The sequence below is a fragment of the Leopardus geoffroyi genome, chromosome B1 (assembly GCF_018350155.1).
Source record: "Leopardus geoffroyi isolate Oge1 chromosome B1, O.geoffroyi_Oge1_pat1.0, whole genome shotgun sequence".
NCBI classification, from domain to species: domain Eukaryota; kingdom Metazoa; phylum Chordata; class Mammalia; order Carnivora; family Felidae; genus Leopardus; species Leopardus geoffroyi.
The window spans coordinates 2534966-2561860 of record NC_059327.1 but is presented as its reverse complement, the minus strand read 5'-3'; the positions used below and the strand labels follow the sequence as shown (position 1 = coordinate 2561860).

The following is a 26895-nucleotide window of genomic DNA, read 5'->3' as shown; positions in this document are numbered from 1 at the left end:
CCAGAACTGCTGGGCCGAATTCTGATGAGAAACGGCGCATTCACGGTCTCGTTGCATCTCCCCGCCTAATTGGTACTCACTGAGAGCAGGAGAGTAGGAACTCCGGAGGGGAGAAGCCCGGCAGATTCCACTTTGGCCCAGTGTCAGTGGTGGGGCTGCCAGTAACGGACATGGTATGAACGGGTGTACTGATGGACCCGCTGTCAAAGCAAGCAGACATCCGAGAGCTTGATTCCTCGTGGGGCTGCACCTGCGCTGCTGGAAAGCACCCCCGTCCCGGCCCATCTAACACCAACATGATGTACCGAGAGCAGGGATTGGAGGAACTGCCCCGAAGGAGCCTGTGCAGCCTGAGCACAACAGCCCCCTCGCACCCCCAAGACCGATTGTGGAGCAGATGAGACAACCAGGCAGGAATACAGTGTCAGCTTTTAACATTCTTGCCAAAAATGCATAGGCCGAGTCGAATAGCGAAGACCGTCAGACAGACTCAAGTTGAAAAATATTCCACTCAAAAAACGTGCTTGTGTTTTTGGAAAGTATCGAGTTGTTAAAGGCGTGAAAAGACTAAGAAACTCTTCTGGATGGAAGAAAACGAAGGGAGCCAAAGATTGAATGCGCCGCGTGATCACGGACAGAATCCTTCTGCTACGAAAGCCAGTATTGGGGGAAATCAAATGAGATCTGTGGATCGCATGTTTGGAACTACCGTGTCTATGTTAGTTTTTCCTTGATTTGAGATGTTCTGTTGTAAGGAACACACACTGAAGTTTTACAAGAAATGGGCCATCACATTTGTAACTTACAAATTGTTTAGAATAAAATAATGTCGTATATACACACATATATAAATTAGTAATAGAGATAAATATAATTATTATGTAGTATAGAAAGATACAGTGGATATGTGGTGTTTTTGTGCTATATTTGCACCTTTTTAATGTTTGTTTATTTTGAAAGAGAGAGAAACAGGGAAACAGAGTGAGTGGGTGAGGGGCAGAAGAGAGAGAGAGAGAGAGAGAGAAAGAGAGAGAGAGACAATCCCAGGCAGGCTCCACATTGTCAGCACAGAGCTCGACATGGGGCTCGATCCCATGAACCATCAGATCATGACCTGAGCTGAAATCAAGAGTTGGACCCTTGACCAACTGAGCCAGGCATCCTGAATCTTTCTGAGGTACAAATGGTTTGATTTTTTTTAATGATTTGAAATTTTTTGACAGGAGCTTTTTAAAAATTTTATATGGTAAAAGGATTATAAATCAGTCTTAACATTTCAATACTTTTAAAAGTATAATCAATATTTAGACTCTTTATTTCTATGGTACTTTAAAAAATATAAGAGAATATTGAACCCATTTTAAAAGTTTGTTATTGAGTAAAAACAAACAAGAATGAGTAGTTGTTAAAGGTACACATTTTGGGAAAAACAATTGGCTTCTTGAATGAATTGAACTTTTTAAAAAAATTTGTTTGAACAGCCATATATATACATATATACATATACATATACACATATACATATATACATATACATATATATACATATATGTATATATATGGCTTGTGTTCTAAGCCACCTACAATCATTTTTGGAAGTCGGCAGGCTATAAATTATAAATGAATACAACAGATCAAAATTCATACCAATTTGTCTGTGCTGAGAGTAGAATCTGTAGGGCTCTAATACCATTTCTCAGTTTCCTGTGTTAGGTGTTGCTCTATCTAGGTCACAGTAAAACAATATGATCAAAAATATACTGCCTGTGGCAACACTTTTAAAAACATCTCCCAGCTGGGTTTTGTGTGCTGGGAATAACTTCCTGTCTAGTGCAGTCTAGACAGGCCCCCGTGGGCACTCCTTCATGGCAGGTGTGGCTTGCCCTCCCTCCAGCTGGGGCCAGGTTCTCCCTGCACGGCACCCTCCCAGGCCTCCCTCGCTAACTGGTACCCGTGTGTCTGGTGTGCCCCCTGAGGCGTCAAGATCCGGCATCTTTTGTAGAGGAGCGAGTGGTTATATTTCATCCTAGAGCTACAAACAAAGTCATTCAGGCCTTGCTACCATCAGTAATAACACGTAGAGGGAACCTCACTCACACAGCATTGTCACATACGTGGCAATTTATTACTCACATGTAAGGGACTTAATATCATGTTCATTTTAGGGGCACCCAAGTGGCTTAGTCCATTAAGCATCCAACTTCGGCTCAGGTCATGATCCCGTGCTTTGTGAGCTCGAGCCCCACGTTAGGCTCTGTGCTGACAGCATGGAGCCTGCTTGGAATTCTTACTCTCTTCTTCTCTCTGCCCCTCCCCACTTGTGTTCTATCTCTCAAAAAATAAACAAATAAACTTAAAAATACATATATCATCTTCATTTTACGGAACTGGAGCATATTAAGATGTTTGCAGTGATGAGCTAATTTGTGTCAGGACTCAGGCGTGGAAGCAGGTTTTCTGACCACACCGTAACTCAGTCAACCAAAGACAAGCAAACCAAAAAGTTGAACAATGTGCAGTAAATACCTGTATGTACAGATTCCTCTCCTGGGCCCTGAAGGCTGTGAAGTAAATTTTGGAAAGTAGAAGTTAGGGTCTCGTCTCCCAAAGAGAGCAAATTTGAAAGAACTGAACCAAGCAGGAAGCCCTGCAGAGGAATGTTGTCCTACACGTGAAGGCAGAGAAAAGCTGTGTTGCTACAGACGAGGGCGGCCTGGGTGGTATCTACAGGAGAGGGTAACTGGGTCGTCGTCTGGTCTTTGGTAGAAGACGCATGGGCGGGAAGCAAGGAAGGGCAGCACTGTTTAAAGGAGTTTGAGTCAGGGCGTCTGGTGGCTCAGTCAGTTGAGCGTCCAGCTCTTGACCTCGGCTCAGGTCGTGATCCCAGGGTCGTGGGATTCAGCACCGTGTTGGGTTCTGTGCTGAGCATGGAGCCTGCCTGGGATTCTCTCTGTCTGTCCTTCTGCCATTCTCCCCACTCATGCTTTCTCTCCCTCTAAAATAAATAAATATAAATAAAAATTAAAAATGCAGCAGAAAAAGTCATCGGTTACCCCAAATTGCAGGTAAAACCAGGCGGACAGTAATGCAGATCCTGTCACGGCACCTGATTTGGTTAGACTAGTTAGATCAGTGGTAAACATGTCATTCTTTCTGCAAAGATTATCTAAAAATACAAAACTGGTACTTGTTACGGCAGCACACTTACTAAAATGCTTGTCGTGAAGGGCACCGGCTGGTGTGGGAAGTGTTGAATCACTATACTGTACCTATACAGATAACGCTGTATGTTGACTCTCCTGGACCTAAAATATTTTAAAGTTGGGAAACCACTAGAAAAAGTACATGAGAACACAAAAATAATACCAGAGAGAGAAGACAGCAAACCTCATACACAATGAACAAAAATGGGTAAAAATCGGTGTTTTTGGTGGAGGTCTCTTTCTTGTCTTGATGTGGACAGGTCTTGAGTCAGGCCAACAAGTGGGTGCCGTGGACGCCTTCCTCCCTCTTCCTCCTAAGTTTCTCTCTGAGGCCTCTTCTCTCTGACCCAAGTCAGCATTGTCTACAATAACCAAGATATGGAAGCAGCCCGAGTGTCCACCCATAGATGAATGGATAACATAGATGCACACACACACACATACACACACACACACACACACACACACACACACACACACACACACACACTGGAATACTACTCAGCCATAAAAAGGAAAGGAATCTTGTCATTTGCAGTAACACAGTTGGATCTAGAGGGTATGATGCTAAGTGAAATAAGTCAGTCAGAGAAAGACAAATACCAAATGATTCCACTCACATGTGCAATTTAAGAAACAAAAGAGATGAACAAATAAAAAAAGAAACGAACAAAAACCACTCTTAGATGCAGGGTAATGGTTACCAAAGGGGAGGAGGATATGGAGACAGGTGACATAGATGACGGGGATCGAGAGTCCACTTATCTCGATGAGCACTGAGTGATGTATAGAATTGTTGAACCCCTACATTGTACACTTGAAGCTAATATGAAAATGTATGTTAGTTACAATTGATTTTTTTAAAGAGGGTAAAATGGATCAAAAGAAAAGAGAAAGAGCATCATAGGCCTACAATTATGGGAACACCTCCAACAGAAAACATGAATTGTGAAAGACAAGAAGCTAGAAATATAGACATTGGTTAGATCATGCAGGGTCTTAGGTCAAATCAAGGAGGCTGAAATTCCATCCTAAGATCATCAGAAATCCATGAGAATTCCCGTATGAAATAATCATATGTCCATTAAAAAAAGAAAGCTTTCCGACTCCTGGGTGGAGAATGAATTGGTTGAGGGCAACAGGAGATTGAGAAAACAGGTCGGGAGACCGTTGCACTCATCATACTCACTAGTACTGGTGGCTAGCCCTGGGGTGATGGCGGTGAAGGGGGACGGTCTGAGGAGGCTGGCCAGAGGGGGCCTGTTGACAGATGGCAGGGCGGGGTCGCAGAGAGAAGGAAGCCTGTGACGGGCCATGAGCGGATGCTAACTGCTTGTTGACTGACGTGGGGACACAGGAGGTTGGCCAGGTTTTACAGGCGTAGATTATGAGTTAGGTTTGCACACTCCACCCGCAAAGGGCCTTTGGATACCTGGAGAGGTGAGGGCAGCGGGACTCTGTACCTGGCTTGTGGACAGAAAGCTGGTGGAGAAACGGGATCATGGCAACAGAGAGAAGGATGCTGGAGAATCTTACCTCTGCAGTAACGTTCATCTGTCTTGGATAATTATGGACTCATTTCCTTATTCCGTTATTTAAAACAGTGTTTCCTTCTTTCCACAGCAGGGTTCTGTCCAGTGCGGCTGGTTGTAGTAATTTGCTTGTGCCGTGATGAGGATCACCCTCATCTTGAAGCACGTGCATGTCAACACAAGGGGATTTAAACTCGCTTATCGTTTCCCATATTTAGTACATCCTCCCAGAATACTTTACACTTCTGATCGAGGAGCATTTTCCTTGTCCTCAGCCCCCTCCAGTGTCCGCTCCTCCATCACCCTTGTCCCTGCCATCGATACCTCTCCTGCTGACTTTTTGTTTGTCACAACACAAGTCAATACATTTTAAGGAAAGCAAGCATCATGTCCTACACCTGTATTTTCCTCTTCACTCATGCTCAGTTGGAATTGTTTGCAGATCTCAGTGGGAACATTCTTCAGTTTGGATCCCCCAAGGACGGAAAAGAGAATGTGTAGTCAAAAGGAGCATTTTATCAGTATTTCAGATCGGCCCACCCAGGCTAACTGCTCCCCCAACCTCCATGAGACTTGCTCTTTTGAGGTTTTTAAAATATATTTTAAGTTTATTTATTTATTTTGAGAGAGAGAGAGAGAAAGACAGAGAAAGAGAGAGGTGGGGAGGGACAGAGAAAGAGGGAGAGAGAGAGAATCCCAAGCAGGTTCTGCACGCTCAGCGCAGAGCCCGATGCGGGGCTCGAACTCCCAAACCATGAGCTCATGACCTGAGCAGAAACCAAGAGTCAGATGCTTAACCGACTGAGCCATCCAGATGCCCCTCATTTGAGTTTTTCCCTCTTTGTTCAAGTCAAAACAAAACAAACAAAGAAAATGATTGTGTTGTTAAAACAATGGCACTTGTAAAGCCAGTGCACCAGTGCCAGGTAGAACGTAAGAATCTGGGTGTTCATACCCTGATATGATAGAGAGACGTCACATCAGCTTGAGGGGGGCAGAGAGATGTGCAACTTTTTGCTGGACTCGCACAAAAGAAAGGCGCCGAAGGACAGAAGCATCAAAGCCCATACTCAGATTCAGTAGGTTGCGGTCAGACAGACCGCAGGGCTTTGTAAACCTGAACAGATGAACCCGTATGTGTTTTCTAGAGAAAAGTGAATGCATTTGTGATGTTAAAGTCCCCCACCTGTTTCTTTCAGGAACCACGGTCCCAGCTCTTCTGAACAGCACGTCCAATCAGCTCTGTCTCCACTTCCAGTCTGACATTAGCGTGGCAGCCGCGGGCTTTCACCTGGAGTACAAAAGTAAGGTCCCCTCTTTCTGCATCCGGCTTCCGCTGTTATATCGAGTCATGTTCTGAAAGGAAAATCAAATCCGTGCCCTCATTACATAGTAAAATACCCTCGTCCCAAAACGACTCTCCAAGTTGCATGAAATTGGGTCATACAAAATCTGCCCCCATGAAATACATGGTATAAAGAGCGAACTAATGAGGAAATGTCAGTTAGGATCTGGAATCGTTGGATAAATGAAGTTCGTGTCTGGAAAAATTGTTCAGAAGCACAAAAAGTAACCGTGTGTGCTATTCCTGGTTTTCTTGGGAGTGGTGTTTATATTAGCGTCCAGAAACCCAGAAAGTCATCATTTCCCAGCCGATTATGGTCACAGGGCCTCCAAGGTGGGTGGCGCAGGGCTATCACAGAGCCTCGCTGCACGCTGCCCGCTTCGTGTGTTACTCATTTTAATTGGAAGAAGGTATCGCGAAGGAGACGCTAACCTTTTAAAAATGAATGTGAGAAGTGAGTTAATCGTCTGATAAATGGGTTGACAAAGGTCAGATTCACAAATCTTCTTTGGCGTTTGATGACGCAGGTAAACCTTGTAAAAACGAAGTCAGACTTTCCAATGAGAGTCAGGTTTATTTTAGGACGTGTTTTCAAGCGCTAAAAATGCTTAATGTCGATATCCATCTCCTTTAATAAGTGGTTGCGAATAAGCAAATACATGGATGGCTTCAATAAGTGATCTTTTGAATGGAGATAAACAGTTCGCCGAGACGAAAATGCATGCATGTTTTTGAAAGGCCAGATTTCCAGCTGATGATAAATATTCCGGACCAGACACAAACCACAGGGCTGTTTCCCGTTTCGGTTAAATTTCCCTACTTATTACAGGCATTTGTATGCAAGTTTATTCCAATTTATTTGAATAGGACTACTTTGGTGACAGTGTAAAAGGATGCTGTGGGTGTTATTTACGTAGGAAATGTCTGGAAAAAATCTGCCAGTCTGATGCATTTCGTGAACATCTGTAGATAGGAAACTATCAACCTCATTTATGATAGCGCTAATAAATTCGCTAATACTTTCAGCAGTGTTAGAACTGATGAACGTTCTTATCTCTTTCTTCCAAACTTATCTTGTGGCTTCAGGCTTTTCACTTCTCATAAAGAGAGGTGCTAGTGAAATGATTAGTCTGCAGTTACGAGTATGTACGATTACAGCTTCAACACTATAATTGTCTGCCTTTCACTCTGTTTCCCGCCCATGCACTTCGTTAGAAGAGGAACACCAAGATATTTCTCACCGAAATGAATCTTATTTACAAATCCACAGCCTTGCTTAATTACTTAATGCGCTTATATTTTAGTTGGCCAAACATAATGCCACAGTCCTGTTTGTTAAGATTCGCTTGGAGTGGCTGTTTTTCGATGGTGGCACCATTCTGATATCACCTGTGTCGTGCATGTGTTCCCTTACCCTCTGTGTATCTACAGGCACTCGTTCCTCTGTTCTCATTCTACGTGCAGAGTTTAAAATGTGGGTTATATAACGTGTTCATAGAATTAACCTTCAGAAGGCCAAGAGCAAACAGTATAGGGACCGTGGAAATAAACTGCCCGGAGATTGTCTGATACTTTTAATCTCTTGACCTATTTTTGCATCTACCTGAAAATAGGTACCGCCTGTCCACAAGCCTCTAAATCCAGATATGTTCCTAAAATTGATATCCGTGAGATCATAGTAAAAACAACAAAAGCCCCCGCCCTATGCCAGGTCTAAACATGTCACAGCTCCTTCCTGCTTTGTCCTCAGAAAGCCCTCTTTTTGAGGTACGCCCGGTTTTTACAGGAGAAAGGACACAAGGTAGTGTCTTCAGCCTGCACAGGCTCTGGTCACCCTGCTTGTGACCCACGGAACGCCCAGAGACCCTTCGTCACGAAGGCGCTTTACCAGAGGCAGAAGCAGTGCCCGCACTGTTGCGTTTGACGAACAGTGACACCGAGGGTCACGAGTAGTTGGGGGACACGCGGAAGGGAAGGAAGCCTGCGGGTCGGTGTTGGAGATGCGGCTCGTCTGGCCCTGAAACCAGAGCTGTGATCGCTGATCCGCACCTGCTTCTCCGTGAAGACTTTCAGTTTCTCATCCAGAAGTGAGCGCCTGGCCCCGGTAGTGATAATGGTCCATCTTTCCGGATGAGCACTGATAGGAATTTCCCCAACAGAAAACAAACATTTTTATCTGAGGGGATGAAGCATAAAATTTTAATGACTGAGAAAGCAATTCCAGGAAGGTCTGATCAGATACGGGTGATCTGGGTTCTCTTGCGGGGTCCGAGCGGAAGCTCAAAAGATCGGCACAATTGAGCGCGCCACGTTCTGGAAGCCAGATGCCCTTCTTTTAATTTTTTAAGCAATTATTTATTTATTTTGACAGAGGCAGAGATGGCGTGAGTGGGGGAGGGGCAGAGAGAGAGAAGGACAGCCACCCCCAGGCAGGTTCCACACTGTCCCCACAGAGCCTGATGCGGGGCTTGAACCACGAACCGTGAGGTCAGGACCTGAACCGAAATCAAGAGTCAGACACTCAACTGACTGAGCCACCCAGGCACCCCCGTCCTTCTTTTATTTTATCTATCTGGGTAGGAAGTTTGACACGGCTACACAGAGGGACACAGTTATCACCCTTGCTCTGGGCTCTTTTCTTCAGAAAAACTACCAGAACAGAACAAAACAAATAAGCAAATACCATGGAACCTTAAAGATGTACGTAGGCAATGATGGTGCTGGGTTACCCTGGAAATTACGAAATCTGAGCCGAGGGTGCGTGGCACGAACCTGCCGCTGGGGAACAGTCTGGTGGTAGCCATTCCAGAACTCGGCAGGAAAGAGCAGAGAAGGTTGGATATATATGAACATAAGCATGTCTATTGACATACATGATATGTGCCATATACAGCAATAGACCAGGGTTGGTTGAGTTCACTGGAATTGGTGGGAGGAAAGCTAATAAGGTTGAAGCCATGCACCCTGTCGGAGTGTTTGTCTTTGTCTTATTTGAAATAAGGAAGGGCACACCCCACTGTGTCTGGGTCCCCGAGCTATTTGAGCCCCTTCCGGACCTTTGGCAGTTTGCCAAGAGGATGGCCTGAGTGTTTCATTCTTTCCCATGCGTATTTGTCCTGTATTTGTCACAGAGACAGCTTCATGTCCTGGATCTCCTGGAACAGGCTGTTCTTTGGACTTGCTGTCACCTGGGTACCTGCTACCTCGTCCCTTGGACGAGTTCAAGAAAAGTTAGGACCTCGCAGTTTAGATTTTTCTCATTGTTAAAGTGAAAACAGTGTTTTATTTTTCAGATTTCTATATCCTGTGTGGGAGTGGAAATCCTTTTGTGGGTTTCCCCTTGCCCAAAGATAAATATATAAATATTTATATAATATTCCTTTAGGTTAACCAGGGACAAGCTTTTCTTGAATGCTCCTTTTTACAATTTTTTTTTTAAAGTGGGCTCCACGCCCAACATGGAGCTTGAACTCACGACCCTGAGATCAAGAATTCCATGCTGTACTGGCTGAGCCAGCCAGGCACCCCTTGAAATGCTCATTGTGGAAAAAAATGGTCTATCTGTGTCTATCATCCATGTAACATGTACATAATTGTAACACAGTAATATAGGATTTTCATCAGAACTGTGAAAATTTTACAAATACTTACAGATAAATTATAGAATTAAATTTGATAATATGTTTATATTACAGATACATTATTAGCAGAATAAGTCCATCTAATATAGAGCTATTCCCCATTTAGAAATTTTTGAATAGAAACTCTTCCGATTTTTACATATACCCATGCTTATTTAATAATCATACGTTCCATGATTAAAACCTTCTCTTTTAAATTACACCATTATTCGGGTGCACCCAATACATAGTTCTGCCTCGCTAAGTTGGAAGATATTTAACCTTAATTCTGCAGCAAACCTTACAACACCCCACTGAATACATCTGTCCTGAGTTAGCATGACGAAGCCATGAGTGAATTTTACCTCCAGCACAAGGCTGCTGCAATTATGCAAGCCCCTTTGGTGCTAACGCATGGCACTTGGTGAAAACAGCACCAAAATCATTGCGTATGTAGGAACTTTTTTATTTCAGCATTTTTATCATGAATTTTTGTTTGATTGTTTGTTTTGTTTTATTTCCTGTCAACATTCGCTACTGGGAAACCCAGTGGAGCTAGTATAGTATTTCTGGAGTCTCTAAGATACAACATTTGGCCCCTGGAAGGCGAGTAAGACAGAGAAGCTATGGTGCACTATAGACTTCACATATCTTATAATACATCACGGGAGCCATTCTTTAGTTTTTTTTAGTTTTTTCTTTTTTTTTTTTTTAACATTTATTTATTTGTTTTGAGAGAGAGAGGCAGACAGAGAGGGCCAACAAGCAAAGAAGGGGCAGAGAGAGAGAGAAAAGAGAGAGATTCCCAGGCTCAACACAGAGCCCAACATGGGCCTGGAACTCACGAACAGTGAAATCATGAGCGAGCTGAAATCAAGAGTGGGACGCTTAACCGACTGAGCCACCCAGGTGCCCTGTGGTACCCCCATTCTTGAAATAGTAGCCCAGCTATGAACACGGCCCGATGTGAAGGCCATTGTCCCATGTCTAGGGATCTGGCCACAGACAGAGAAGACTCTACTGGTGGATCAGAACCAGGAACATACAAGCTATGACAACGACAGCATCACAGGAAAGGATAGTGGAGAAGAAGACAAAAATATTGCAGTAATTAGTACATTTAGAATATATTTATTCTGAAACCGGTTGGAGTTTGAATCAGTGGTGTGTAGTTATCATGAGGAAGAAAAGGAAAATTGGTAGAGAAGAAAACATAGTGAGTCTCACTGTTCGAATTGCATGGTATTCCTTTACAAGGGAGGGTAGCTGGAGGTTTGTTATTTGTCACATTTTAGCAGTGTGTTTATTGTCATTAGTTGAAGTGATTATCTACCATTATAAAATATTTGTAACATATTTTACTATTGATTTGATTTTGACATCAGTGTTTTTTAAGCATTCATTTGTCTAGAGCGCTCTGTGATACAGTGTTATTATTTCAAGTGCAACCAGTTCAGAACTGATAGCTCACTAAGTCCTTCTCACATGTATTTATATAATTGGTAGTTAAGCATATAGTGAAAACAAGATTACACATTAGCAATGTATAAGACCTCATCAAAAGGTATGTAGTCAGACAAAAAGATAAGATTGTCTAATTTCCCTTTAAAATGACCCGTTTTCCAAATATTTGATTCAACGAAACAAAGGAGGAAGATATAAATGTACTGGGCACATAGAATAAAAGAAATGACATTATTCAACATTAAACGTAGCTTTGAATTTGTGGCAATACAAGCAAAAAGGAAATAGATGTTATTTACATAATTTTCTTTTTGAAAAGGAAAATGTAGTAGTTAATTAAAAGAGATGATTTCCTTTGTTCTGTATTCTAAAAGGTACTTACAATTTGCAAAGGAAGTTGTCTTCAAAACGCAGAAATGAACTTTGCATGACGGTCGTGTGTCAATTTTTTACATAATGTGGAGAATATAATACAGTTAGCTGCATTAATTTCCTTCCTGCTTGTGTTCAGTGATTCAGTAGGTACCATATTTTATTTCCTTTGTGTACTCATTTCAAAACAGGAATTCAGAACGAACTATCTAGATAAAGATTGAATTCTGGAAAATGCACTGAGCTTTTTGAAATCAAAAGTACTAAATATTTTTAGTAGGATGTTCTCACAATCGAATATTGACAACTTTGATTCGATTACAATGACTACAATGATCTTTATAAATACCTGCAAATTATTAATAAATGTTTCAATGGCACTTTAGTATTACATTAATACTAATAAGGTTTCTCAGCTTGAATGCTGGACATGAATAAAATCACAGGGGATGAGAAATTAAACAAGAATGAGCTTCAATCTAACTGTCACTCTGTTTACAGAGATTTCACTCTGTGTACTCAGAGATTAAAGCTCACTGCTTTCCACCTAGTGAACATCTCGTAAACCAGTACTCATTCAAAGGTATAGTGAAGTTATCTTCTTAATCACTTCATAGTAAGCCCCTTTTTGTGTTTATTTATATAGTAAAAATCCGTAAGATTTTTTTCTAAATGTTCTTTCCAAGAATCGCCTCTATTAACTTCCAGTTTGGCAAACAAAGAATGCCTCCCTTAATCCTTTAAAATTTTTTTTTTTCAACATTTATTTGTTTTTTTGGGACAGAGAGAGACAGAGCATGAACGGGGGAGGGGCAGAGAGAGAGGGAGACACAGAATCGGAAACAGGCTCCAGGCTCTGAGCCATCAGCCCAGAGCCCGACGCGGGGCTCGAACTCCCGGACCGCGAGATCGTGACCTGGCTGAAGTCGGACGCTTAACCGACTGCGCCACCCAGGCGCCCCCCCTTAATCCTTTAAAAATTGGTTCAAGTCACATCAACTGATAATTATTCATGTCTTCCTAGTTTTCTTATCAAGTTCTAACTCTACCGAGGACCACAGAAGTTTTTAAAGTTGATTCTTGAACAGTGTGAGGGTTAAGGGGTGCCAAACCCCCAGTCATTGAAACTCTGCGTGTAACTTGTGACCCACCAAAACTGAATGACTAATAGCCTACTGTTGACCAGAAGCCTTACCGACGACGTAAACAAGGCAGTTAACTCATGGTTTGCATGTTATATGTCTTATATACCATCCTGTTACAATAAAGTAAGCTAGGCAACAGAAAATGTTATTTAAAAACTCACCTAGAAGCAAATATAGCACTGAACGAAAGTTTCTCTATAGTCTTTGGAATTTTAGGCATTAAATTTGTGAATGGGCAAGAGTGCGATGTATAGAACTGAGGACTTACCTTAAAATTGCACCTGTGGAGTCCTACTGCTCCCACACTTATTTAAGAGGTGGGTCCTGGCCTAATGTGTATTTGTCAGCTGGCCTTCTGGATGCTGCTCGGGGGAATCGTCAAGCATTAAATCAATCATGCTGCTACTCAGGCCGCTCGTGACTCAGAATTGAAAACGAGTCTGGTTTCAAATGAACTGTTGTCGTTTGGTGCATCTGCCCTTGTGAGTCATTTGAGGCTACTTTTGTGTTTGATTGTTCTCTACGTGGAGTGGCTTTCACAGAACGTGCACGTTTTGCCTTCATTCCACCCCTGGGTGATAGTCGTTCCTCCCTCCTCGCTCATTCGTGCTCCTGCTAAAGTAATTTGTGGGCATCCCTGCATTCATCATGAATTATCCGAACATGTCTCATATACGGCATGCTCTGGGCTCTGTGGACAGTCATGACAAGACAAGCAGACGTGGTCTCTGCTCACATAGAATCTAAATTCTAGCGGGGGGCATAACAAACGAGAAAACCTAGCGTGTCCGTGATGGTTACAGATTGTGCAAAGTGCCTTGTAGAAAGTAGACAGAGCTCTGACATGCAGCATGACTGCTGTGCTCTGTTTTAGCTAGAAAATACGTTTTGAAGGAAGGGTGGAAGAACAGTAGTCAGTCACAAAAACACGTAGGGGAAAGCATTAGAGTCCAAAGAAACTATGGTCACAGCGAGCCCAGGTGGAAGCGTGTCTAGCACACACATGAAAGTGAAGAGAACAAGAGTCTAGAATAGAGGGAGCAGTGTGAACAGTAAGAAGACAGGTAGAAATAAGGCCCAAGGGTGAGCAAGGGGGAGAACCACAGCGCCTTGTAGCGCGGACTTCGTCATAAGGGCGATCGGAAGTCGTTGAAAGGGTTCCATCGGGGAAGTGGTATCATCTGGTGTGTCCTTCACACAGATTAAGCTACTGAGTAGAGACAGGCGGTGTGGGGCCGTGGCAATAACAGAGGGTCAATTGTATTGGGTAGGCCCTTTGCAGTCACCAGGAGGGGTGACGTGGCTCCGAGGAGGAGGGGATATGTGGAGAGACAAGGATTTGACATGCAGATGGCGGGTAGACCAGATGGTATCCCGGACGGACATAGAGAGTGAGGATAAAGCGGAAGTCAGAAGGCCCTAGAGTTTGGGTTTGAAGGATGTATCTGAATTGAGCGCTGTTTGCCAGGGTGGCGTGACGTAAAACCCTGACTTCTCCAGAGTCCGTCACACCATGCCGCACACACTCAGAGTTCTGAAATTATATGCGGTTGTTTTCATGCGATTAAGTAATAGAGGAATAGAAGGGATTTTTATTTAAATTTAATTTTCACAAACACCCAAAATATTTTGTTGATTTCTACTAATTTTATGATTAAAATACTTAAAAAGTTGTGGAGTGAGGAAGTTTGCTAATGAAAGCCACTTGGTCCTTTAACTCTTCTTTTGTCTTTGTTCCGTCGTGGGTTAGTCGCTGGTGCTATTGATTCTTTTGTCTGGACGCCTGTTGTAAAGGCTGCACCACGTATTTTATGGTGATGGTTTTCTCTTTATCACTAAGTATTATATTGTGGGCTTGCACATTAATGGCGGACAAACATGATTGGAATATCTGCTGGTTCTAGACTGCCATGAGGATCTACACATTTCTGAGAATGGCAGGGAACTGGGTTTTCTTTTCACTGCCACCCTCCTTGTGATCTTGTAGCTCGGTTTGCTTTGCAGTGAGCTCACTTTCATTAAATCCTAGCCTGTTTGAGTCCGTGAGTACTCTGGAAAAACAAAATTGTTGAGCCACAGTGCGTTTCTGAGTCCAACTATGGAAAAATAATGTGGGAAATATTTATTAGATGTCAAGCTGTCATTATCTATACACATACAGATCCTCTATGCCCGTGTAATGGGTAAATCTAGAGATTTTGTCCTTTTAGAACAGACACTTCAAGAGAGTCCCACAGGCAAAAGTATACTGCTTTATTGACAAGTTGTGGTCACTCGAAAATTATTATTCTGTGTTTTTAATCATCCCATTGGCTTCAGGATCTTCTTACTAGCTTAAAACTCGTGATATTATTTTATCAAATTCATCCCTTGGGTGTTACAAGTTGAAAGAATATTCTACTGCTGGTCTTACAGATCTTCCACGGTAATTAGCTAGGGAATAAAGATGCCATAATTTGAATAAGTAATTATGGGTGACTTGGTGACTTAGCCAATCACCGGCTAATCTTTTATGAGATGCTCAGTCCTATCAAATGGTCTAGATCAAGGCTCTAGACGCAGGGGAGCGGAGTTCAGTCAGGTAGGTGATCGAAGAAAAGTTCTGAGTGTCGGAAGGGGAAGCAGTTTTAGAAGAGGGGATGACACATGGCTGTTTCCCACTCCCCAAACGATGAGGCTCCCTCCACCTGTTCATCAGAGTTGTCTATGTTCTGTGTCCCATTTCGTAAGTAAAACTGAAGTGCCGACGCCCTTTCCTAGCGGGCTCTCATCAGATCTGCTGCCCCGTACCAGATATGTGATCAGCAAGAAAGCCTTTCAGGGCATGTTCTGCTTAGGTCCCTGGTGGGTTTTTCATTTAAAAACATGCGTTCCCCTAAATCTTGACATTCCCCTGATTCTTAACACTGAACTACGGCCACAGTGTTCCACTGGTCCTGTTTCCGCCCCTTTCCAATCCAGTGCCACACTGGGATTTATCCCTCCATGCCTCCTTGATCCTAACTTTCGTCACCTGACAGAAATCCTTCAGGGGCTCAACAGTGTGTCCCTTGCTTCTTATGGCATCTCTGTCCAACGTCTCAATGGGTTTTATCACTCAGTTTCCCCTCAAGCCATTTAATTTGGTCAGACACCGTCCACCACACTGTGTACGTTTCCATTTTCACACAAGAGCTCCTGTGTCCTCCTCACCAGCGACCCCTCCCCCATGTGTCTCTGCCTTTCAGAGTCCCACCTGTGCTTCTAGAACCCCTCAGCCTGCCCCAGCCATGAAGCCTGCCTGTACTATGTCAATCCGTGGTCACTGCTTTGACCTCTGTTTGTATTGGCATTGATTATCCACACGCTTCAATTACAACACATTTTCCCCCTTAGTACTGTTTTTTATGGCCTCTAAGCCCAATTAAACTGTTAGTTGTATGGGATTCTGGGAAATATGGCCCTTCTTCCACACCTCCTTTCTTTAATCTCTGTACAGAACTTAGTAAATTGTGTTGATGCACTTGTTTTCATGTGATTTAATTATTAGGTGGTAATGTCCAGTTAGGGGGGAGAAATTTCAAAGAGACAAGGGGTAGGTCTGTGATCTTGTTTTTGATAGTCCATTTTTTAAATAAAAATTGTAAAATTCCCTGTTGTATGTGAACGTTTTTTTATCTTTACGTATTTATGAAGCGTTTTGTATTTTCTACAGATACATGTGATGCATGGATTTGTTTACAAAATTATACTAAGACTCTGCTAGTTCTTGGAGATGTATGGTCACCCATTGTAAGGAGCTCGTTCTGAGCAACGAGAGGGATGTAAACAAGGAGACTGAAATGCCTTGTGGTCCGCGCTGTGGTCTGTGTTGTGCTTCCATGCTGTGGTAGGGTTAGGTACAACCTAGGGGGCCCTGTTCATGCTGTCTCATGTGTCTGACTCTAGACCTGACGTTCTTATCCCACCTCTGCTGATTTTTTATTGTGGTAAAAAAAAACACGTTAATGTTAAACTGAACAGTCCTAACCATTTATAAGCGTGTGGTCCAGTAGGGTTAAATATATTCACGTTGTTGTGCAACGGATCTCTAGAACTTTTTCATCTTGCAGGTCTGTATGCCATTGAACAATATCGCTCCTTCTCCCCTCCCTCCAGCCCACGGAAACCCCTTTTCTCCCTTCTGTTTCTCTGATTTTGACTATTTTAGAGATCGTGGAATCATACACTGCTTGTCCTTTCGTGGTCAGCTTATTTCACTTGGCATAATGTTCTCAAGGTTCATCCATATTTTAGTCTGTGACAGGATTTCCCTTTTTTAAGGCTAAATAACACTCCATTGTGTACATATACTACACTTTCTTCTTTCAGTGGACATTTGGATTACTTCCACCTTGCGCAAATATTTCTTTGAGTTTTTGCTTTGAATTCTTTTGGATGTATACCCAAAAATGGGACTGTTGGATCATAGATCAGTTTGTTGTCTTTTTCTAGTTCCCTGAGGTGTTAAGGTCAGGTTGTTTACCCGAGATCTTCATTCGTTTTTTTAACGTAAGCATTTACCACTGTAATTTTCCTCATGGTACCACTTTTACCACATCCTGTAACTTTTTGGTATGTCACACTTTTGTTTTCATTTATCCATATATTTTCTGAATTCTCTTGTTATTTGGTCTTTGACCTATTGGTTGAGTTTAAGATTCATTGTTTAATTTCCACAAAATTTTTTTTCTCTGTTTTCTCTCTGCTGGTGATTTCTAGTTTCATTCTATTGAGGTTAGAGAAGATACTTTGTATGATTTCAATCTTCTTAAATCAGTTTAGGTTTGTTTTGTGACCCGGGGCACCTGGGTGGCTCAGTTGATTGAATGTCTGACTTTGGCTTAGGTCATGATCTCACAGTTTGTGAGTTTGAGCCCTGCATCAGGCTCTGTGCTGACAGCTCAGAGCCTGGAGCCTGCTTCCGATTCTGTGTCTCTTTCTGTCTCTGCCCCTCCCTTGCTTGCTCTCTCTCTCTCTCTCTCTCTCTCTCTCTCTCTCTCTCCCAAAAAAAAAAAAAAAAAAAAGAATAAATAAACATTAAAAAAAAAAAAAGATTTGTTTTGTGACCTAACACGTGGTCTGTCTTGGAGAATGTTTCATATGTGCTTGAGAAGGATGTGCATTCTGCTTTTTTGGGTAGAGTATTATGTAAATATCTGTTAGGCCCAGTTGGTGTTTAGTGTTGTTTGAGCCCTTCCTTATTGAACGTCTGCCTGGTGCTTCTGTCCATAACTTAAAATGGGGTGTTGAAGGTTCTCAGTATTTTTGTGCTGTGGCTATTTCTCTCTCCACTTCTGTCAATGGTTGCTTCATATATTTGGGAATCCTAATTTTGGTCACATCTATATTAATAATTGTACCTTCCTGGTCAGTTGATCCTTTTCTCATCACACAATGTCCATCTTTGTCTCTGGTGACAGTTTCACCTTAAAGGCTGTTTTATCTCTGTAAGTGTGGCCACTCCTGATCTTGTTAGTTTCTTACTTTCATGAAATATCTTTTACATCATTTCATTTTAAGTCTATGTGTATCCTTAGATCTAAAGTGAGTGTCTTGTAGGCAGCATATGATTGGGTCTTATTTATTTTTTATCCATTTTGCCAATCTGTGTCTTTTACTTGGTGTATTTAATTCATTTACATTTAAAGTAATCACTGATGAGGAAGGACTTGCTGTTGCCATTTTATTCATCTATTTTCTGTATGTCTTACAGCTATTTTGCCCTTCTTTTCTTCTATTGCTGATTTTTGTGTTCTGTTGTACTTTTGTAGTGATATGCTATAATTTATTTCTCATTTCACTTTGTGTGTATAATGTAGTTATTTTCTTTAATGATACCATTGCAATTACATGAGGCTTCTTAAAATTGCAATAATATATTTTATGATAATTTTTATCACATATAAAATTCTACTTTATATCTGTTCTACTTTATATCTCCTCTTTATCGATGACACAAATTACCCTTTTATATTGCATATCCATTAACATAAATTTGCATTTCTTTGGGGGCAGATCTAGTGGTGATGAACTCCCTCAGTTTTTATCTGGAAATGTCTTAATTTCTTCTTCATCTCTGAAGGGCAGTTTTGCTGGATAGTATTGGATAGTATTCTTGGTTATCAGTTTTGGGTTTTTTGTTTGTTTGTGTTTTGTCTTTCAGCATTTTAAATATGCCATCTGAGGGGCACCTGGGTGGCGCAGTCGGTTAAGCGTCCGACTTCAGCCAGGTCACGATCTCGCGGTCCGTGGGTTCGAGCCCCGCATCGGGCTCTGGGCTGATGGCTCAGAGCCTGGAGCCTGTTTCCGATTCTGTGTCTCCCTCTCTCTCTGCCCCTCCCCCGTTCATGCTCTGTCTCTCTCTGTCCCAAAAATAAATAAAAACGTTGAAAAAAAAAATTTAAATATGCCATCTGAATCCATTTAACCTGCAAGGTTTCTGATGAATAAAATTCACTGGAAGTCTGATAGAAACTTCCTTGAACCTTACAGTTTTCTTTTCTCTTGCTGTTTACAAGAGAAAAAAAAAATGTTTTCTCATTGTCTTCTTGTTGTGATAATTTGATTATGGTATGTCTCAATGTAGGTTTCTTTAGATTTAACCTGGTTAGAGTTCCTTAAACTTACTTAATTGGTATGCCCGTTTCTTTCCTCAGATTTGGACAGTTTTCAGCCATTATGTCTTCAAATAGACTTTCTGCCTTCTTTTCTCTTGTTTTCTTCCTTCTGGGATTCCCATAATACACATAGAGTTCTGTTTGATGGTTTTCTATAATTCCATTAAACTGTATTCATTTTTCTGCCTTTTATTCTCCTCTGACTTGACAATTTCAAATGACCTGTCTTCTTCAAGGTTGCTGTTTCTTTCTTGTGCTTGAATAAGTCTAATGTTGATCCCCTCCAATGGATTTGTCAATTCAGTTCTTGTATTCTTTAGTTCACAATTTCTGTTTGGTCTTTCTTCATGTTTTTGTTGTTGTTGTTGTTGTTGTTGTTGTTGTTGATATTTTTATTTTGTTCATATATCCCTTTCTTGATTGAGTTGAGTTGTTTATCTGTGTTCTCTTGTAATTTGTTGTGCAGTCTAATGACCATTATTTTGAATTCTTTGCCTGGTAATTCACGTCTCCATTTCTGTATGGTGGGTTTCTAGAGATTTCATTTGACCCTTTAATTTGACCATTTTCTTATTTCTTCATATGTTGTTTCATCTTCTGTTGCAATTTTGTTTTACCTTCTGTTCAGCCACGTTTCTCTGTCTCTGCAATTTAGTTTTGTAGAGGGTGGGCTTTCGCCTGTTGGCCCAACTAGAGATTCTGAGTGCTCCAGCCTCTTCTTAGGATGTGTACTCTTGGGTCTTGCGCATGTAATCTCCTGACAGGAGACGTTTGCTGGCTGCTAATCAGGAGCTTCCCCTAGATGTGTCTCTTACCATGGCTGCTTGCAACTTGAGCCCCCACCCCCGCCGTCCCTTCCTCCTGGCTATGGTACTACAAATTCTGGTGTGAACCAGTCCACATTATTGCCTTTGTTCTGAGGTACTGACTTCGCATTTGTTCCTATCAACCCTTAGATTCAAGGAAGAGAGAAACCAGTCCCTCAGGCAGCTCTCTAAAAAGTCAGAACATTGGGTATATGTTCCACTGTCATCTTTCCATTCACAAGGAGAACTCGGAAGTTGGGACTTTCCTTCCAGTAGTGCCCACTGTGTCATGGAGAGAGTCTCTGGCCATGAACTTTTCCACCAGCTTCAATGCAGTTTGCTTTGTGCTTCTCCAGGGTTCAGGAACCTTTTAAATGGTTTCTAAATTTCCTACGGGGGAGTTTGTCTGTATTGGTGTTAAGTTGGTGTCTCCAAGGGGGAAGGAAGCCCTGGGCTTTCCTACTTTGCCATCTTGCCGACATTACTCCTAGAATTGATGTATTTTTTTAAAAATATGAGTTAAATTGTTGAAGGACTAGTTAAATTAATTCACATTATTCAAAGAGCAGAGAATTTTAAAAAATATGTATGTATGTTTGTATATTTATACCTTTGCTTTACTACTGTGCTACCAATTTCTTAATCCGCTAACAAATAATATGTTTGGCCTGAATGTACACTGTTGCAGTTTTTTCTTTTCTTTTGTTTCTAAGGTATAGTTACAGTTGAGGTTCTGACATTGTGCTCATCAGATGTTATGTAAAATCCAACATGTTAAGTTATTTCATACTTTGTCATATCATTAGTATAATTTATCTGCATAGTCTTCTGACCATACAGATATTTTATTCTGTAAGATTGTTCGTATTAGTCTGTAATGTTTCCTCAAGCCTATATACTAAATATCACAAGCGTCTGTTTACAATGATCAAATATCTATATGAAAGTGTTCAGTATTACACCTTAAGCAAATTGTGGAAGACTATTATTGATCATGGGTCAGTAACATCTTTTTGTAAAGGGCCAGAGAAAATATATTCAGCTGGAGGGCTAATGAAAGGAGTTACTACAGCAAGAAATAAACATGACCAGATTTGGCTCAGAGAACATTGCTCAATGTTATAAAACATCATGCCAAAAGAAGAGTATGAAAATTATGGGTGTATTTTGCTAAAAACACTTTTTTTTTCTTAAATAGAGTTCCTTGATTCAGTCAGTTAATCTGATGATTTGGCCTATTGAATAATAAGAATCTCAATGAAATCTGAGTATTTTATATTTGCTTACTTCAACGAAAAGCAAAAACATGCAAAAGTGCATGCATTAAGTATTCCTATGTATACATATAGTCACAGGTATTAAATGTCCACATTTTATTTGATACGTATTACCACTAGTCTAACTGATACATAAATTAAACAATCCAAGATAGTTTTCATTGCCATTGTTATCATTTTAAACCTATAATTGACTTTTTACTCAGAACCCTGGAAACACCAAGAAATACCATTATATTTGTTTTTGTGTAATTGAGGTTAAGTTCAAGTGTAAGGTTTGACATTTAAAAATTTCAACTACACGTAATATTCTGAGTTTTCTGAACTTTATGTGCATCTAGTAAGTTTTCAAGTGGGAAAACAGTTTCTCTAATTTGTAATAAGTATCTCTGTGGCCAAGAGGACGGAACTTTTTTCAGTTCTAGCTTATGTGGTCGTTCTGCTCATGAAACAAGCATAGAAAGTCAGCCATGTGCACGTAGCTGAGGACCTTCTCCAAGACAGGATGTTTCTCTTTTCACTGTGGGTGAGAGGCGTGTTTAGCAATATGTCACTTGGGGCAGGTAATCTGTTCGCTGCTGTTTACTGGAGACATAGGGAGACATAGGTAGAGTACGATCTATTTCATAGCGTTTGTTCTTTATTAATGGAAAATACGAGAACATGTTGTTTAGCAGCCAAGATAGACTTTAGCTAATAACTGTGATCATTTTGCCACAGTGTATTATCCTTTTATCCATTTATTAATTCGGTCAATGTGTGAATGCTTATTCCAGTCCATGCACTAGATGCATTCTGTGTGCAGACCTCTTAGTCAGGTCTGGCTGCTGTGACAAAACACCACAGACCGGGGGGCTGAAACAACAGACATTTATTTCTCACTGATCTGGAAGATGGGAAGTCCAAGATCAAGATGCTGGCAGGTTCAGTTCCTGGTGGCGATCTGCTTCCTGGCTCGTAACCAGCCACCTTCTCAGTGTGTGCTCACCTGGCGTTTCCTGGATGCACACATCCGGAGAGAGGTGTCTCTTACCCTTCTCATAAGGGCCTTAATCCCATTGGGAGAGGCTCACCCGCGTGAATTCATCTCAACCTAATTATCTCTCAAAGACCTCACTTCCAGACACCATCACGTTGGGGATTAGAGCTTCAACAAATGCATTTGCGGGGGGTCGGGGGGAGGTGTGGAGGGAGGCACACAAGTATTCAACGTATAGCACTAATGAAGAAGAGGAAGCCAGTTCGAGTCCCCGTGGAGTCTGTAGTTTGATGAGGTTGATGGTCCAGGAACCATTTTAACTTTAACATGCAGTCAGAGCTCTGCCGTGTGGTGGTGGGACACATGATCCACCAGTATTCAGAAGGTGTTCGGAGGGTGGAGCTCAGCCGTGCCCTTTCCAGACTTGAGCACTCACTTCCCTCCTCTCCATGAGTGAGAGACAAGGTCAGTGCTTCTCAACCTGTTCTGCCCGACACTCCTCTCCTGTCTTATCCACGGGTGGTTCACTGCCCAAAGTGGTCCTGTAATCACAGACATTTTGGAAACCCTTCAAATAAAGTCGAGGAGGATTCATCACCGCAGGATTTCTCTGCCTTTATATCTAAAATACTTCCAAACCTCCAAGAGAGATAAATAGAATCTCTATTTCCCCCAAATTTATGCTACGACTTTTCTTGACACAGGACATACAATCCCTTATGCTTTGAAGATTTCTTATGATCTACTAAGTGGAAAGAATACAGAAAGTATTTATTATGTGGACTTAGCAGGCCCACAGTTTACAGATAAGAGAAATATTTTTAGGGCCTCAGTCAGTTAAAGTGTCCAACTTGGGCTCAGGTCATGATCTCTCAGTTCTTGAGTTCACGTCCCGCGTTGGGCTGTGTGCTGACAGCTCAGAACCTGGAGCCTGCTTCGGATTCTGTGTCTCCCTCTCTCTCTGGCCTATCCCTGCTTGCACTCTGTCTCTCAAACACGAATAAACGTTAAAAAAAATTTTTTTAATAAAAAAGAAGAAAATAGGGGCGCCTGGGTGGCGCGGTCGGTTAACCGTCCGACTTCAGCCAGGTCACGATCTCGCGGTCCGTGAGTTCGAGCCCCGCGTCGGGCTCTGGGCTGATGGCTCAGAGCCTGGAGCCTGTTTCCGATTCTGTGTCTCCCTCTCTCTCTGCCCCTCCCCCGTTCATGCTCTGTCTCTCTCTGTTCCAAAAATAAATAAACGTTGAAAAAAAAAATATTTAAAAAAAAAAAAAGAAGAAAATATTTTTAGCTCCACATGATGCTAAACTTCTTTGACAATGATTTAAAAAAGTAGTTTCTTTTCTTTCTATCAGATGCTATTTTATTAGTTAATGGGGTTTTCTGTGTACACATTCTGTTGTCATAGAGACATATTGACTCATAAAACAGTGGAATATGAAAGTCTAGGTGTGCAGTGCGACGCTCGTTAGGTTTATGTCTATGTGATCATAACATTTGACATTTATTTCATGTATTGTCACCTCCCGTGGCAGCTCCCTAAGTGAAGCTGTGATGCCTTTATTCACCAGTTTTCCATCTCATCGCCTGACCCTTTAATGCAAGTTTCCATTTACGGGTTACAGACCTGATCAGTAACACTTCTGTTTTAGGGTGTACCGTACCTACCCACGTGTAAAGACAGCTTTTTATCCACCAGTTTTGTGCAAAGGGACGGTTATGTACTAATTTAGTTAGCAAAAGAATGTCCCCCCCAATTCTTTTCTTTTCAAAATTAAGGAATATCACACGGGGCCCCTCTGGTGCTTATGGTGGCCTCCGTGTGTACTTAATGATGCCCCTGTATCTGCATAGTTCTTTCACCCCTCCGTCCTTGTCACGAACCCAGCTCTGGTGACCTCTCCATTCAGGTCAGCTTACCGCTCTCTGTTTCATCTTCATTATTGTTTTGAGCAGTGCAGCTGGCATGACATAATTCCTTTTTTAAGTCGTGACCTTTAAAAATCACACGTCACGCCGGCCAAAACGAGGACAGTGCCGAGGTGACGAAAGTCCTCGACGTCTGTCCGCTGTACCTACAAAGGCCCGCTTTTCCTGCTCCAAACCTTTCAAAAAATTACATGTTTATCATGGATTTCACAATTGTTTTCACTTTCAAAATTTAAGCAGACCGTTCTCTGCATTTTATCTAATGAGTTTAGAGGAACGGCTACAATTCCTTCCGGAGACCCGAGGAGGCTGCTTGCCGTAACCCGCTTCATAACTCCCACATCTGATGCTCCACTGGCAAAAGCGAAACCATTAAGCTGTAGATTTGGTCAAATTAGGACCCTTGCCTTTTTAACGACTTTGTTTTATATCCTTCGCTTGGAGGGCTAGACACATGGAGAAACACAGACTGCTTTGGCTGTCTTCTAAATCTCATCCCAACTTTAGAAATCAACACATTGCAAACTGTGCACATTTATAGGTGAAAGGATCCCAGTGTATATCTGTGTGTAATATGGCATAAACGTCGCACTACATAAAAACACGTGTACCCTGTGTTGTTGCTCATTTATGGCAGCAGGGCTAAATCTTTAGAACACCCAACAATTACCTTGTTAGGAACTTCACATTTGATCGGGATACCTCAAGATTCAATCAGGTTGCTTCGGAACCACCTTGTTAGAAGCCTAGCTTTATACCCTTTGCTGTATCACCATGTATGGTATGAAATGTAAATATGCCGTGCCTTGAAAGAACTAGAAATATTTTCTACAATGCTTTTGCTTACAATGGGACAATATACTCTAACAGATGCCTCTCCTTCTGAAAAATTAATTTTGAATTTTCCTGCCAGATGGCTTCGTGTCACGACTTTATTTTAGAGAAGTTTTAGAGCAGGGTTCTTTTATTTGTATGTGCCTCCCTACGTGTCTCATTCTGTGTCTAAATCACTAGCTTTTAGTGGACTGGTTTTACGATTTTATCTGGCACATAAGTGATAATACCACCCATGACTTAACATTAAAAGTCAGTTTTGCTCCAGCAAGGTTCTTCTAAAACTCTTCCCGTTATAGGTGTTTTCAAGAATGACGCATACATGTGTGGACTTAAACTGACCTTCTTGCCAGCTCAAATTTCTTACCCTGCCTACTTCTTCTACTACCTTCTTTATTTCACACGTTGAGTAGTGTAATGATTGAATACACATAGTCTACCGTTTTCATACCAAAGATTGTTGAGTATGCCTCCTTCTGTGCCCTAAAGGTCAGAAAGCCATTGTTCTTTTTTTTTTGTTTTCAACGTTTATTTATTTTTTTTGGGACAGAGAGAGACAGAGCATGAACGGGGGAGGGGCGGAGAGAGAGGGAGACGCACAATCGGAAACAGGCTCCAGGCTCCGAGCCATCAGCCCAGAGCCCGACGCGGGGCTCAAACTCACAGACCGCGAGATCGTGACCTGGCTGAAGTCGGACGCTCAACCGACTGCGCCACCCAGGCGCCCCTTATATTCATTTTTGAGAGACAGAGAGAGACAGAGTGTGAGCAGGGGAAGGGCAGAGAGGGAGACACAGAATCCGAAGCAGGCTCCAGGCTCCGAGCCATCAGCCCAGAGCCCCATGCGGGGCTCGAACTCACGGACCGCGAGATCGTGACCTGGCTGAAGTCGGACGCTCAACCGACTGCGCCACCCAGGCGCCCCTTATATTCATTTTTGAGAGACAGAGAGAGACAGAGTGTGAGCAGGGGAAGGGCAGAGAGGGAGACACAGAATCCGAAGCAGGCTCCAGGCTCTGAGCCATCAGCCCAGAGCCCGACGCGGGGCTCGAACTCACGGACCGCGAGATCATGACCTGGCTGAAGTCGGACGCCCAACCGACTGCGCCACCCAGGCGCCCCTTATATTCATTTTTGAGAGACAGAGAGAGACAGAGTGTGAGCAGGGGAAGGGCAGAGAGGGAGACACAGAATCCGAAGCAGGCTCCAGGCTCCGAGCCATCAGCCCAGAGCCTGACGCGGGGCTCGAACTCACGGACCGCGAGATCGTGACCTGGCTGAAGTCGGACGCCCAACCGACTGCGCCACCCAGGCGCCCCAGAAAGCCATTGTTCAGTCTTGTCAGTTAGGACTTGTTGTCTTTCACTGTTACCAGTATTTCTGGCGCTGGGATGCTGGCTCCCTCCTGTCCGGTTTCCCCGTTTGGGGTCCCTCATGTGCGGGGTTGCTCTGTCCCTAAGGGGTTTTACCCCGATCTGTAAATCATAGGACTTGGTGCCGCTCTGCTGTGTTCAGACACTTCTGTCTGGGGTTGCACTTCAACCCCAACTGGTTGTGGGTCTGAATCTGCCGCACCTTGAACTCTCCCCTCTGCTAGAGTGCTGGTTTTCTAAACCCAAACAAACATTAAAACCCCCACTCATAACATAAATCTACTGTTTTCACTTCAGCTTGACTGACTCCCAGGGTAGCCAGCATTGCATCGTTAGGAGAGAAGCATGATGTGTGGAAAATACTTGGCTCCAGTCCAG

The 26895-nt window shown here is 42.4% G+C and overlaps 1 protein-coding gene across 5 annotated transcripts in view; it reads left to right on the top strand.

Annotated features, from left to right (window-relative positions):
- The window catches only part of CSMD1 (CUB and Sushi multiple domains 1), a 2022178-nt gene that overhangs the window by 1795079 nt on the left and 200204 nt on the right, over positions 1–26895 (top strand). For all 5 annotated transcript variants that reach the window (XM_045451804.1, XM_045451793.1, XM_045451792.1 and 2 more), the window contains one exon: positions 5935–6039. In XM_045451804.1, the coding sequence (XP_045307760.1) occupies positions 5935–6039 (105 nt within the window). The remainder of the gene's footprint in view (positions 1–5934; positions 6040–26895) is intronic.